Source organism: Ahaetulla prasina, chromosome 9 (assembly GCF_028640845.1).
Source record: "Ahaetulla prasina isolate Xishuangbanna chromosome 9, ASM2864084v1, whole genome shotgun sequence".
In the NCBI taxonomy this organism is placed as follows: domain Eukaryota; kingdom Metazoa; phylum Chordata; class Lepidosauria; order Squamata; family Colubridae; genus Ahaetulla; species Ahaetulla prasina.
The window spans coordinates 34001822-34017827 of NC_080547.1; the positions used below are offsets into that span (position 1 = coordinate 34001822).

General features: G+C 38.9%; 1 protein-coding gene across 4 annotated transcripts in view; it reads left to right on the plus strand.

Moving 5' to 3' along the window:
• Positions 1 to 15797, plus strand: part of EBF2 (EBF transcription factor 2) — a 316154-nt gene extending 300357 nt beyond the window's left edge. For 3 of the 4 annotated variants that reach the window (XM_058194604.1, XM_058194607.1, XM_058194606.1), the window contains 2 exons: positions 271 to 438; positions 13559 to 15797. In XM_058194604.1, the coding sequence (XP_058050587.1) occupies positions 271 to 438; positions 13559 to 13590 (200 nt within the window). In that variant the 3' untranslated portion in view covers positions 13591 to 15797. Of the gene's footprint in view, positions 1 to 270; positions 439 to 7129; positions 7199 to 13558 lie in introns of all 4 variants that reach the window. The other variant, XM_058194605.1, reaches the window with a different exon arrangement.
• Positions 15798 to 16006: the final 209 nt, after the last annotated feature.

Genomic DNA, 16006 nt, shown 5'->3' on the forward strand with positions numbered 1-16006 from the left:
GTGGCTCAGTAGCATCCTTGGAATTGAAGATCTGTTGTGGGACATCCATTTGCTTGCTTGAATGAATGAATGAATCAATCAATCAATCATTGAATCAATCAATGAAATCATCAATGAAATTGAATGTTTAGGACCCAAAGAGATTTATTGAATCTAGGGAAGTCTCAGTTGGATGCTTCTTAAGGGTGATCTGATTGTGCCAATTTGTGATTGTTTGCCTTTTCAAGCCCCTACTTTTTCTAACTCAAGTTGATATCTCCTCCTTCTCAGTGATGTCTTCAAGCCCCACAGTTGGTTCTTCAAGCAGTTCCTCCATCCTTCCATTCTCCTCCTCTGTCTTTCCTGCTGTCAAACAAAAGAGTGCCTTTGCTCCTGTCATCCGGCCTCAGGGGTCCCCTTCCCCAGCGTGCTCCACTGGCAATGGAAATGGGTTTAGAGGTAAGCAAACATCTACTTTCTTCACCCACCATTCTCCAAGAATTTCATCCTTATATACGTCATAGGTTTTGTTTCAAAGGTACTGTAATGGGGGGAGCATGCCTCAACATGGACTTTGCATACCATTCCTACCTGCAAAGCAATCCCCTAAAAGTGGAGTGTGGTACCCAGAATTGTACCCATACAATCCTCCCCTATCCCATTATCATTCTTAGGTTTTCCCATCGTCTTTGATTACACAGAAAGCCAGATCCTAACTAACAAAAAAATAATAATAAAAGAGTAAAAGCAGGAAAGGAAGATAAAATTAAAGTGCACAAAGAAAAGTAAAGTGAAATAGAACAAAACTTCAAATCTCCTTTGCAGATACCATTATAAAGTTATCTCTTGCTATGATTACAAAAAAAAGAAAGAAAGAAAGAAAAGCAGAATCAGAAATTGTAAATGCATTTTTGTTCTGTTTTATACAGAAAAGAGTTTTTGGTCAATGATAAATGTAAATACTGGGTTCTCCCTCCCCCCCACCAATCACATAAGTTAATTTAACCATCTCCACAAGTTCCTCATCTTTGCCAACTATTTCTCCATTGTGAGTGGTATAGAAAATATAAGGTAACTTTCCATGAGATATCAGCTTGCTAGAGCTGCAGTAATACCAAGAGCTTTTATGAATTCCAGTCGTCTTGTACCTTGCAAAATCTCAGATCAAAACTGTCCAAAATTTGTTAGTGCAACAATCGTTTCATTTCATTACCTTTCATTATTGTTTCCGTACAATATATGCTTTTTAATCCCCTCCCAAAGGCTCTAAGTCACTGGCAAATAATAAAGTATAAAATAAAAATAAAAGTAATCACCAACTGCAATGAAAAATCCCATCAGGCATCAATCCACAGGTCTTTCTGAACAGTCTGGCCTTAATGATTTTCTTAAGTATTGGGCTGTTCCAAAGTAATTATTTAATACGAATGAATGAATAAATGATCAAACTAATTTGAATTCCCAAAACATTGCATCAGACAATGCACCTGCATCTGAGAAAATATCAATTTCTGTTTTATAAAAATGCTATATATTGTTTCAAAAGATCATTACATAAAATTGATAGGAATAAAAAAAAATGCTGTTATAGATATATTTAAATTTGATGTACAAGTAACTTATATGAGTAAATGCAGAAATGCAACACTTCCATCTGCATTTAAATCATCAGACAAATCTTTCCCCTTTTTTCCATTTATCTCATTCATTCATTCATTCATAAAAAGGATCACATCTTTAATTTTCCTATCTGTTCTCATTCAATTTGATTAAAGGGGATTTGGTTTAAAAACCCAAGATCAAGGTTGGTCTACTGGTTGAGTAGTTGAGGCACTAGGCTAGAAACTAGTTCTAGTCCCACTTTAGGCATGAAAGCTGGCTGGGTGACTTTAGGCAAGTTACAATATCTCAGCCCAACTTACCTCCCAGGGATTTTCTGTGGAAAGTAGGAGAAGGAAGGAGTAATAGGTATGCTTGCACCTTAAATTACTTTAAAAAGTAATTTAAAAAGGATAAAAAAATCTTTTAAAAAATTACAGTGGCAATCTCATGAATGGAGTCTGGGAAAAAATTTTTTGGGGTGGGGAGAGAATATATGTGAGTACACTGTCTTTCCCTATAGTGTCCTCTCTCTTCTGCTGTCTGTAGTCTTTTAGACTTCTCATATTTTAATTCAGTTTTCAAAGAAAAGCATCCTGTAAAAACTGTTTCTCAAACTGGCAAATGAGGGCCAGCAAATGATGAGAAAATGTGAAATTGTATCTTCTAGTACCTCCCACAACAAGGGAAATTTAAAAACGACACCCAAAGAAATTCGAAAGACATCCTCAAACCCCTTAAAAATAAGGTAGAACAACTCTTTGCTGTTCTACCTTATTAGTTGTTAGTTTGTTGTTCAAACAAGTCTTTTTGGTGCAAGAATCTCCAATTTTGGAAATCAAAAGACAGATCTTAATTATGCTGTGCCTTTCTTACCCTTCCTCTTCCTTATTCCTCTTCCCCCCCCCCACCCTCCCATTCCAACAGTCAAAAAGGTGGGAACAGAGGCAGGGAAACAGAGTGATTTGTTGTGTGACATGCTATAAATTGTATTCTCCAGCACTGCCATATTGATTTTTTTTCCCCCGGCCTCCCTATTCCAGTCAACAGAAAGCAAAGCAGTCATTGACAGAAGTCTGTAGGCATTTCCAAAGATCAGGCTTTCGCCAACTGGATAATATATGCCTTGGAGCTTTGCTCCAACTCTCAGAGGTGACATGATCTGCCTCGGTGCTCACCATACAGATTGAGGCTGGCAAAGCAAAAACCCAGCAGTTCTCAAGCTGAAGATGCTGTTCTGTCAACCTGCCACAGTTGCTTGCCTTCAAGGCTACCTAGCTCTCCACCAAATATGATTAGTTCAGAAGTACCAGAGAAAGAAGCTTCCAGTTTAAACCCTTGAGGATATATAACAGTTCTTGGCATCTTTGTCTGGCTGTAGGCTTTCAACTGTTGTGAATGCCCAGCTTCCTTCTTGCCTGCCATAGAGATCCTAATGTAGCTTAGCCTTCAATGATTCTTCTGCCAAGTCAAGTTGAGAAGCTGAGCTAAGGGCGGAGTGTCAGCCCGTCAATGATTTATTGCGGTGTCCAAGGGCAAAGCTTCCATTCTGAGGGAAGTATCCGAGGGTGGTGGATGAATGTTGGCCCTCTTCCGTTGCTTGCTTCAAGGCAGGTGGCATCTGCGCATGTTCAGAAAACCATGGCAAAGCCGGAGATGCCAAAGCAGAGCAGAGCAGCGACTCCAATTTGAAAAGTTTTTAAAAAAGAAGAAGTGAAAATGCCACTTTGCGTCACAGATCTGCTCCGATGCAGTTATTTTCAGTTGAATCAAATCACTCCAAAGAAGCTCAGCGCAGCTCCTGAAGATGTGACTTTCTCCAGGCTAAGTGACATGTCAAGTTAAATCGAATATTTATCATTGTCATAGAGAAGCATAAAGAGGGCAGGGTAGATACAATTAAAGAAATATAATAGGTGCATTAAGGTCTTGGTAATAATAACTTTAAAAGATAAAATATTTAAAAATGAAAGCCTATATAGGAACAAGAGCCTAAAAGGAATACAAAAGGAGAGACAGGAGCTTTAGATAGAGTTAGGGGAGCATAAAGGTTAGTATGTGTCAGACTATTTGCAATTATAGAGCAATTTAGTATGATAAACTAAATGTTCATTTAATCTAGTTTATGGTACATCATGTAGCTTTCTCTAGCCTAAATAACATGTTTATGCTAAGGACTGGGAGAAAACATAGGAGTTCAATTCGTGGGGCTATCTCACCTAGTACTACTGACACTGGTGAGTACCACCAGTGGTACTCAAAGTACCACCGGTGGTACTCAGTAAAGGTCAAAGGAACTTTTCTCACCTTCCCTGCAGATAGAATTCAATCTGGAACCTTTGGCGAACAAAACGGGTTGTAAATATCCATTTGGATGTAATGAGCTCTACCCTTTGGTCAGGAAGGTCATAAGTACCTATCAACTTTACCTGGCCTTTCCAGGGATCCAGATGTTTATGTGTTTATCCTCTTCCTTCCCCCCACTCCCAGCGTTAGTTCAGACTTTTGAAAGCTCAAAGCAACCTAAGACCTAGTAAGATAATCAGAGTGTGGTGTCCAAGCTTCCACCGACCATCCTGAATACAAGGTAGAAAGATGCATTAGGTTCTCTACTTCTCAGTGATCTAAGAATCCATTTAGAGCTATGGCAACTGTACAACCTGTGGACTTCAACTCCCAGAATTCCTGAGCCAGCATGGTTATCATAGTTGCCTACCGCTGATTTAGAGCAAAAATCCCAGTCTTTTTCAGAATCATAGGGCTGGGGAAAGGCAGGCCATCTTATTGTTTAGCACCAAACATGGGGCTCTTCGCACATGCTAGAAGTGAGTCGAGTTTACCCCAGGACAAACGTAGTTAATAAAATTATGGATTTTTGCATTCTAAAAGCAATCTAGGTTAATCTAGATTCCATTGTTTGGCCATGCTAAAATGTAAAAATTGATAGTCGTGGCATGCATTTAATATACTTTCTGGAGAGGGAAGAGAAGACAACAGCATGAAGGGTCATCCGCATTCAAGATCTCCTTGCCAGCTTCCTAGAGACATCACCTAACTAGCGATTGTGTCAAGAGGATGTCGGACTAGGTGAACCAGTCTGGATTTTCACCTGTTCTGCATAGCATTTGCATGGTTTTATTACCAATCCTTGACGAAGAACATGCTGCTTGATGGTTCTCATTAATGTTACCCAAGGGAGGAAACCTATTTGAAACTTGGCTCCCTGAGTGGTGTTGGGAAAGACATGTGGATACCCTTAGATGACCTGTCTAGTGCCAGGCTTTTCACGCCCTGCATGCCATCTGCTCTGCTTCTTATTTTTGCTCTGCAGCCAGGCGAGGAAGGTTAGGAACGGTAGGGCCTCATCTTTGTCAGCTACCCCAAATTGATTGCAGGTGTCCTGAACGGAGAAGCCTGGCACTGATTTTGCGTTGGACGTTTAGCCTGCTTAAAAATAGTGCGGAGAAGATGTAATGTGACATGACGCGAAGCAGAGTGATGAGTACCCCGGTGTCTAATCACCTCAGCACAGATGGAAAGCAGCAAACTGGAAACTGCTGGAGCCGTGCAAATGGTTAAGCCACACCTTTGCCTGTGGCTACTTTGTTCCTCTAAACAGGAAAACCATCCCTACTGTTTCCGAGCCTTCATCTTTGCATGCTGCTGTTGCTTCTCTTGCTATCAGAAAGCCTTTCATTGGTCAAGAGAGCAGGTAGCCACGATGGGCCCTACCAAGATTTGCTGTGATTTGGTTCAGTTGGGATTTCAGAAGCAAACCAACTTTCCAAGTTGGATTGGCCAACTGAATCTGTCCTTTTGAACTAGACGCTCCAAATCAAGATTGAGAACTTGGATCAAACTGCGTTCTCCAAATTTTAATAGGACTTTCTAAACTGAAGCAGCTTCATAGTTTTGCGTGAAAGAGAGCGTGGGATAATGAACCGGGGCACAGTTTTGTTCAAGTCTTCGTGGGCAGGAACAAGGCAGGAACACAATTCTGAAGTGGTTAAAATAGATTGGATCACTTTAAATTTGCAGGATAGAAGGGAGATCCATTGCTGGGTTTCTGAAGCCCGCTTGACCAGGTCTTAATGATCCAGTTCCTGCATTTGCAGAACACATTAAGTGCAGTCATTGTTAATGTTCATTAAAGTTTTGTCTTGGGTAAATTCTGCTGTTTGATTAGTTTATATTTCAGTGTCTGTGCAAATCTAGAAGGTGTATTAATTTAGATGTATTAAGGTCTAACCAATTTATGTAACAGGAATGAATGTAAGTTCCATTTTTAAGTGTGGAAGTGTGTTACCTTAATAATAGTAAAGGTAACTATTTCTATTGAAATTGAAATGCTAATCTGAAATCTGATTTTTTTAAAAAAAGTTATCTATTTTGTTGGGCTTACATTGGACGTGGCTGAACCATAGAAGCATAGAATTAACCCAATTTGGGTATAACTGGGGGAAGTCCAGTTCAAAACAAGGGTCCACCAAATCTGATAGTCTCTTGATGATCTAGACCAGTGTTTGTCAACCTTGGCAACTTGAAGATGTGTAGACTTCAACTCCAAGAATCCCCCAGTGAGTTTGCTGGCTTTTGGGACTTTTATGAGCTGAAGTTCATACATCTTCAAGTTGCCAAAGTTGAAAAACACTGCTTTAGACATTTAGAAGGAAACAAAGTCCCAGGTAGTGTGTATGTACAAACCAATCTCTCTCTCTCTCATCCTAAATTCTGCATTCAAGGGAATTACTAAGACAGAGAAAGAGGAACGTCATTTTGTAATAGTTTACTCTAGTTTTTTTTTTATCATACTAAGCTCCTTCAGGTCTGTTCCACATCAACCTATCAAAAAGTTCCATATAAAAGAGTCCGTACCCACCCAAAACTAAATTTAAAAAAATAATAAGTTTATTGTTTTTAACATTGTTAAAATATCTTGAGATCTAACAAGATGCAGGTGAGATCATGAAAATGTTATGGAAAGAGATTATCCAATTATTATATAAGATTATATGTAGACATTTGGGTTAACTAAGATGAAAATTTCCATTTCATGCCCATCTCCTGATAATTTCATAAATACAGGTAATCTTTGACTTACAACCATTCATTTAATGACCATTCAACATTACAATGACAGTGAAAAAAATGACTAATGAACATTTTTCACACTTACAACCATTGCAAGCATCCCCATGCTCATGTGTTAAAAATTCAGTCAGTTGGCTTGTATTTATGACAGTTGCAGTGTCTGGGTGTATGTGACCACCTTTTGTGATCTTCTGGCAAGCCAAGTCAATGAGGAACACAGATTCAACTAGGTTACTAACTTAACTACTACAATGCTTTCCTTAACGACTGCGACCCGGAAAGTCATAGAATGGGACAAAACTCACTTAACAATTGTATTACTTAGCAGTGGAAATTTGGAGCTCAATTGTGGTCGTAAGTCGAACACTACCTGTATGTCCATGTAGTTTTCTTGGTAGTAATACGGAACTATTTGTGATTGTCTTCTTCTGTTTGTTTGTTCTTCAACTTCCCATTCTAGATTACAACTCTGGAATTTCCTGGTGGTAATCCAGCCAAGGACTAACAAATCCAGCCATACTTAACTAAGGTCAGCTAGGTGCTGCCACCTAGCAGGGCTATCAAAGATTGCTTGTCGCAGAATTTTGTACTGTATTATTGTTAATTATGATTACACATGTTAAAGTTCAAAAGTGAGACAGAATAGAAGAGAAGCTCAAAGCAGAGATCTTTTGCTAGGAGCAGATTGGCAGATCAGTTCAGAATTTAGTAAGAAAGCGGATGGCAGAAAAATTCATTCTGTCTGAGATATATCTATATTAATATATAAGAGTCCTAGCGTTGCAGTGGTTAAGTGCAGTATTGCAAGCAAACTCTGCCCACAGCCTGGAGTTTGATTCTGATGGGCTCAAGGTTGACTCAGCCTTCCATCCTTCCGAGGTTGGTAAAATGAGGACCCAGATTGTTAGGGGCAATATGCAAATGCTTACATTGTAAACCACCCAGAGAGTGATGTAATGTGCTATGGGGCAATATATACATTTAAAATGCTATTGATATTGCTATTGCTATTGTTGTCAAATGCACCTTTCTAAGTGGTATAGAAAACCAAAATGACTGTGACCATTAAAACCCACAAATTTAAATAACACACAATATTGTATTTATTAGGGTAACACATTCAAAATATTTCATAGCGGGGGAAATTGTTTGAAAAGGTGATATATCAATGTTAGCTTTTTATCCCAAATAACAGAAATGAGATTGTTTACCCAAGATCTCAGTTTGTGGTTTAAAGTGCTGCAATCTGTTTCGTGATAAAATCCATTCATTTTGTGACAGAAGAATGCAAGTCCTTTTAGCTTGTAATATTATAATTACTTGCTAGCTTGGTTCCAAGGTGCTTCCTAGCAGGGGAGATTAATTTACTTCCCTGCTACCTCCATAGCTCGAATTGGCAGCTGAAAAAGCAAAGAAACCCTGGCCTTTATCTGCAGGCATGTAGCTGGCAAAGGGAACACATCTGGCTATGCATCTCCCAATAAAATTACTTGGAGCCTGAGTGCTCCTACCTTGTGGGATGCAGCAGGAGGTGAAAGCTGATGAAAGGCCTGGAGGCACAATCTGGAGAAGCTCCTTGTCAGTTTCACCTCTACCAGGAGTACAAGGGAGTTGAAACTGACAAGAGGCGTTTTTCTGGCTGGATCTTGATACACCATGAGGCTTGGGCTGGAGAAATCCCAGGTCAGGTTGCTGTACTTCTTTCTTTCTTTCTTTCTTTCTTTCTTTCTTTCTTTCTTTCTTTCTTTCTTTCTTTCTTTCTTTCCTTCCTTCCTTCCTTCCTTCCTTCCTTCCTTCCTTCCTTCCTTCCTTCCTTCCTTCCTTCCTTGCTTTCTCTTCTTTCCCTTTCTCTTTCTCTTGCCGTCCATATGGGATTTTTAAAAAACACAATGAGGTTCAAAACAATGCAAGTAGATAAGTAGATTAAATAATGGAAGCAGAACATCATTTATTCTCCTGTATACTGAGCCAAATAGCAAAACAATTGATGGTCTCTCTCTCTCTCTCTCTCCCTCCCTCCCTCCCTCCCTCCCTCTCTCTCTCTCTCTCTCTCTCTCTCTGAGAAAGAGAGGCACACACACAGAGAGACATCAATTTCTGGATTTCTTCTCATTTCTTTTCAACAAAGCCTCCTGTAATAATTTTAAAAGCTGGACCCTTTTAATTAATAAATTAGATTTCAAAAGCCCTTCTGCAAAGCAATCTTATATCCGCTGCCAGATGGATCTACTCCCAATCTGTTTTCTGCTTGCCTTCATAGCCATGCCTTGAATCTTGAAGTTTTGTTAGACTTACAAGGCATCTCTCCCCCAGGTTACAATGTAAGCATTGCCTTTTATGTTACAAGCATACACAAAAGGGGTTGCCTTTGCATTGTGATACTGTGCCACACAGATTGCCCCCTTGGCCCCCCACCAAGGGGACTGTTAGTTTTCTATGAGTCCCAAACCAATATTATCACACATGTCGCCGTTGCGGGAAAGCTATGCCCTTGCACCAGTCACAGTTCATCCCTAGGTGCCCCATAACCATAAAGTAACACAATCACATGTATCCAGAAAACTGAAGTATGCATAGCCTGATGTTGTGAAATGGACACAAAATGAGGCCATCACACCTCAGTTTCTCTTCATTGGGTCCAGCAGGGCATTTAGATTGCGAGACGTGTCAAAGATTGGGGGAGGGGGAACCAGCACCCTGGAATTCCACAATGCTTCCCAAAGTACACTCTATAACAATTTTGATACAAGGCTTTTACCAAGAGGAAGGAAAAAAAACACATCCAGGACGTGATGGTGTTAGTAATGAAAGAAATTTCAGAGCTGATAGAACTTGGGCAATGCATGTCCAAAGCGATCATGTATCTTGTTACCAAACCAAAGCTGTTTTTCTTTCCCTTTTCCAACAAGTTACCGGAGTATCCCTCAGAGGCCATGTCAGAAGCAGCTAATGAAAAGAGGAAGTGTTACACACCATTGCATTTTCTTCTTTTAAATAAGTATGGCTGATTTTTGAAAGGGCTTACACTCAACTCTCTCCTGTTTTCATTATTGAGTTCAGCTCTTGCAAAATTTGATTGCCTCTGGAGCAGTAAGTTTGCCCCAGTGAATGATCCCACAATATATTGAAAGAAATTAGCCAGTTGCCAGCGAACAGTGGATGGTCCCAAATTCAGAGAGATATCAAGGAATTATTCTTTAATTAAAAACTTCCTCAAATCAAACTGGACACCTGATGATTGCATAACGAATGAGGACCACAAATATAATATTCTTTGAAACAATATGCAAAGAGCTTGTTGTTGCTTTCTATCTCTCTGCCTTCCCTCCAAATGCCCAAGCTTAGTCCATAACTCTGGAATTTCCTTGTATTTTTCCATCCAAAGTGTTCCCACCTATTACCGCAATGAAAGTTGACCTGTTAACAAATCTGTATGGCCCTATCGGTTCATGATGGACAAACTGAAGTCCATTGCTCCACAATGGTTTTGCTGCGATGAATTTTATGTAACGCTATTCAGCATTTACCTGAACATGTCAGAAAGATGTTAAATGCCTAGGAATTTGAGGGCATCTACTGAATGAAGCAATTAATGTTCTCATAGGAATGTCCATATTTAATGAATGCAATGTGTACTGCAAATAAAAAATAAAAAATGGAGGATGTGCAAAACAATTGTAAACGTGGAGGCTAACTTCATTAGCAAGTTGCAAGACATTTATTTAATGTCTGATTCTGGTTAAAAGTTGTAATTACTTGTAGGTAGCCCTTAGTCTGTGGATCTGGAGGCCCAGAGCAACTTCCTGCCTTTAGGCAAGCAAAAATGATCCATGGGGTGCTATTGCATGCACCATTTGCTTCCTTTCTGCTACACATCATCTCTATTCTCCATGAGATCTAAACTCATCATTTTAAGCTTCTGGAGCCATGCTACCTCATTCAATTGTGGGAACTCAATTTGCTGGAGCATCTCATAGGAATCTGCTGAGAAACTTGCCATCAGAGACCACTGATGTTGGGCGAGACAAGCAGCCAACATTGAACAGGGTGACAGCTTTTCTCCACCCTCAGAAATGGACTTTTTTTTTAAAAAAAAAACATTCTCACCTCTCTTTCCATTCCTTCATTTAGCTGCATCTTAAGGACCATTTTGCTCAAAAGTTCTGCTTTTTGTTTCTTTCTCGGAGATGTGTTTATTAGCATTATTAGTGCCTAAGATGTGCACATCACCTTAGCTTCTGGCTGATTTTTGACAAGTTTAATCAAGCATTTCATCTGATAATGGCTGCCTTTGGAGGTTAATACAATGCAGCTCACCTCCAATTCTTTCTTCCATTTCTCTCCAATAAAGTAAAATAAAGGCGAGAGAGAGAGAGAACTGGATCCCTGAGGGATAATCACGGCAGTTCCTATCTTCCCCGCTCATCACCGAATGCCTTGTCCTGCATTGAACCACCTTTATTGAAAAGTTACATCGATTCAATATATAGTAATACAGGCAAAAATAATTACAGCTTTGCGAGTGGTGTAAGACCTTAATCCGAAGCTCACAAACATTCAATAAAAAGTAGTGCAGACTGGGAAATAGGCTTTTGACAGCAGAGCCCCCAAGGAGGAAGGGAGGTGGGAGGGAACAGCCTCCGAGAACAAAAGCCAAGCTACAAAAATCCACCAAGTCACCTTCTTCTATACCAGGAAAGATTCTGACATTTTAGAAATCAATTAATATTCCTTCAATTATTTTATAATTGAAGAAGCCGTGTATTAGAAAGGGATTTATGGCAGCGAAGCAAGCATCGAGCTGGCCCAAAGCAATTGCTATCCTTCCTGATCTTTCATCAAAAATATCCTTTCTGGTTTTAATCACTCAGGCCTCCTTGATGGACATTTGTTTTCTTATCATTGCTCGTTCCATTGGAGGAAAGCAAATTCAGTTTGGCAATTTCTCTGACCACCAATTCGAGAGGGTTAAAAGACCCCTTTGGACTGAACAAAGTTAAAAGCCGAGAAAACAAGACCTATTTCATATGGAGAGCCAGTTTAGTCTAGTGGTTAAGGCACCAGACTTGAAAGCTGGAGACTGCAAGTTCAAGTCCTGCCTTAGCCATGAAAGCGGTGATTTTGGGCCAGCTATTCTCGCTCAGCCCAACCCAGGTCACAGGGTGGTTGTTGTTGTGAAGGAGTAAGATATGTGTTACATATGTTGGCTGCCTTGAGTTATTCGTATAATAATACAGGTGGGATATAAATAAAAAATTCCCCCCCCTCTCCATCCTTTCCAAGCGTTGAAGCCCAATATTGGTTATGCTTTGGAGAGATTCAGATTCATTCTGGTGAACTTGTGTTACAAATCTGAAATTCAGATTTTCCCTACCTGTCCCCTCCTTCTTTTCAATTTATTTTCTTTTGGCCATTTTTGTTACTGCTTTTTTTTGGAGGGGGGAGTGTATTTTGTGGATTTCCATTCCTCCTCCCCCCTGCATGCACAGACTAATTTTATATGATTGTATTATAAATTTGAGAAGTCAAAAAAAAAAGGATAACTCTTAATTACTAATCTCCCACTATGATTACCAAAAACTAATAAAAAGGACGAAGAGCTGGAGCAGAGAATAAACACCATTTGTCTGCCAGCATATGAATTTTAAAAAAATGTCTGAAGAAGGCTAATATTTCATTTAGTATTTAGCATCTAAGTTATTCATAACTTAAGACAGAATATAACCAAAATGGTGGAATAGCTCTTATTTCCCTTGTCAGAATGGGAAACAAATCGTGCAATCTTATATTTATTTACTTAATTGGGAGTAAGCCCTTCTAAATTCCACAGGGTTTCCTTTTGAGTAGACAAATATAGGATTGCATTGTAAACATTAGAGGCGGTTGAAAACATTGAAACCTAGATGTAAAATTAAAGAAAGGGTGCATTGAAGGTTCCCCGCATGAAAAGCACATGAGAACATTTTCAGCATTGGAATGATAGGAAAATGAGTGTCAAAATACGTTAAGATTTATAAGGAAGAAGGTGTGTGGATGTGTTTATTTTTCCCTGTATTTATAAAAGAATAACTGTGGAGTGGACAGCTGCAAATCAGATACACATGCTTCTAGCTTCTTTTAGAAACTTTGAATGTAGGTTGATGTTTACTTAGATATGCATTTAAATTTTTCATTATTGTTTAAATGTTTCCATGAGCCGCCCAGAGATATTTAAGTTGGGCGGCCATATAAACCTTTTAAATACATAAATAAAATGAAACATGTATGTTCTAATCAGTATGCTCTTAATTCAGGGGTCTCCAACCTTAGTAACCTTAAGGCTTGTGGACTTCATCTCCCAGAGTTGAAGTCCACCAACCTTAAAGTTACTAAGGTTGGAGACCCCTGTCTTAATTTGCCTCCTGACTGAAACATTTTGGACTAGTGAAAGTTTTCAAAGATTTAAAAGCACAACCTGTTAAATGAACAGGTACAAATGGCTGAGGCTCAATCTAGTTTCATCTGCTTGTGTCCTTGGTCCTTAGTTTTATTCATCCTCTGTTACTTCTAATGCTTTTGTGGTTTTTAATGGTTTTAGACTTTTGCTTTTATTGTGAACCAGAGTCGCTTTGAGAATGAGATGGGTGACCTATCAATTTAATAAATAAATAAATAAATAAATCAGCTTCCACAGGAAGGTCAAAAAACCCAAAATGGCAGTTAGAACCATTCCACTGAAGCCCCACCTCTCTTTATGACGTATGTAATGAGAAGGCGGGACTTCGACGGCATGATTCTGGCTGCCATCTTTTTTGAAACGCCACCCCTCTGCTAACACCTGCGTTGTTTCTGCGAGTTTCTGTTTTGAAAATGTAAATATTGTCTGTCTGTCTGTCTGTTTGTTTTCCAGCCATGACTGGTCTTGTTGTGCCTCCAATGTGAAAGAAGAGAAGGCATTGCTGCGATTTCTTCCCTGCCCTCCCCCCTCCTCCCTTTTTTTTTTTTTTCTACAGCACAAAACTACTTATTTGTTACGGAACTTTGTATAAAAAAAAATGAAGCACTAGAAGTTCAATTGATGGGGGAAGCCACGTGCTGGAAAGAATGGAAATTCTATAGCGTCGCTCAGAGGCTGTTGCAAGTTGAAGACATCAATACTCAAGAACATTTTTTAAAAAAAAGAAAAATAGGAATTGGCCAAGATCCAGATGTATGCAGGTTATGGGATTGTATATGGAGCACAAGCTTTTTGTTTTCCTTTTATTTTCTTTCCCTGTGGACTCAAAACCTTCCTAATGTTTATAGAATATTAAAAGAAGGAACAGGTTGGCCAACCATTCAAGCTTGATATTTTCGATACTCTTTGTTTTTACTTTGTAGGAAAAAAAAAAAGAAGTCGAAGTTTCTATTTTCTATGGAGCCTTTCAGATACCGATTTAGTTTATTCAGAAAAAAAAAAAAGAAATCTCAAAACAGGGTACCAGCATGAGGGACTTTCCTATAAAACCGATATGCTGATATGAGTGGCGGAATGTTGGACGTATGTGTGTGTGTGTGTATTGACTTATAGTTTAATCGCTTTTCAAATGGAAAAAAAATGTAAGATGTTTTACAATTATTTAAATAAATAAACTTGTAAGTTATTGTATGTAGAGGTAGACATTGAAGACTTTTGGGGGGGGACTTCCTTTTTTCTCCTATTGTACAATGAAAATTGGCAAAAACGCAGCAACAATTTCTTAACGCTACAATTTCTGCTCAGTTCTCTCCTGCTCTTGATGGAACCCCTTTCAGAAATGTCTCAGAATTCTTCTTCACCAAGGACTCATCCACAAGCCTTTTTATACACACAATGCTATATATATATATATATACATATATAAATATATACATATATCTCTCTATATATTAAAATATAGGACCGTCGTTAATGTTTGAATATTATACACTTTCTCATATCTTGATTCGATTAAGATTTCAGATACTGCTGTGACTTGTTTACTTCTATACCTCTCCTTGGTAACTACATGGCATGTGTGAAGTCTCGCATCAGGTTTTTGCCTCAAACCCGCTTCATTTTTCAGGTTGCAATTTGAGCAAGAGGGAACCGTGAGGCCAGGTTTTTTTTTTTAATCCTCTCCCCCACCCCCAAGTTGGTTGCTTTTCAGAAAATATTTTGCCTAATTTCTGAATATATAGCAAAAATTACGTTGTGTTGCAAAAAGAACTTTGGCACTTACCTAGGAGAGATAATAACTCTCCAGTAAAATGTTGAGATGCTAACTTAACATTATGAATGAAGGCAAATTTTACGTGTCCCAGGATAATGTTGTAGGATCCAATCTGGGTCGGTTTCTGAGGCCAGAGGTTTAATCTTTTGGACTAGTACTGGAGCCCATCTTCAGAGAACTTCTCTGTATCGGAAAATAAGTTCTTTCTTTTCTCTCTTCCTAACATTCTGGTAGAGAGAACTTCCCTGAAGATAGGCTGCAGTACAAGTCCGAAATCTCGGAAGACTAAAACCTCTGGTCTTGGTGACCGACCCAGGTTGGATCCTGTAATTTGACACTCTTGAATGTGTCCTTCATTGGGAACAGTTATAACATTTAACCGGGATCATCCATGTTCATCATGTCTGAATATCAAACGTCATCCATTTCATTTGTACACATAGAGGTGATAAGTTATCTGCATATTTTGAATATGTGCTGTGTAGGAGCAGAAATGCGGGAAAGCTTGCTCTCTGGAAAATCACTGATTTCATGGGCTTGGTATGAAGTGAAGATTTCGTTCACTAATGACGTCTCCAGGGACAGTTTTTGGACATGTCAATAGTAGCGTATGAGCAAAAGTCCCACCATTAGAATCAATGGGAAAACTTAATCTGCACAAGAGTTCCATATGTGCCTCTTCCAGAGCTCCAGAACTTGGGTGGGTCTAGGGCAGCGTCTCTTGAACTTCTCAAAGCGTGTCTTGAATCCACTGATAAATCGCTCCCCCTTTTGATGTGTTGATTATTGATAAGCACTGTTTTATAAATCGTTTTAACTTTCCTAAAGCCTTCTAAGTCATCTTTTGTTGCTGTCATTGTAACCATCTCTATCCAAGTCCCATATGTTGATAATATGCCTATAAAAATTTATAAATCACATTGTTTTTTTTTTTTTACAATATACTATTTATATATGTACCTGTATTTTAAGGTGAACTTCAACTTTTTGTGCACCCAGTGAGGGTAACTCTGTTTTTTTTGCCCAGGGGAATAAAAACATTAGTGTTTTCCCACGGTGATTGTTGTTAAAGTTCATGATCCCCCTTTCCAAAAAAAAAAAAAAAAAAATCAAATTAGGAAGGTGAG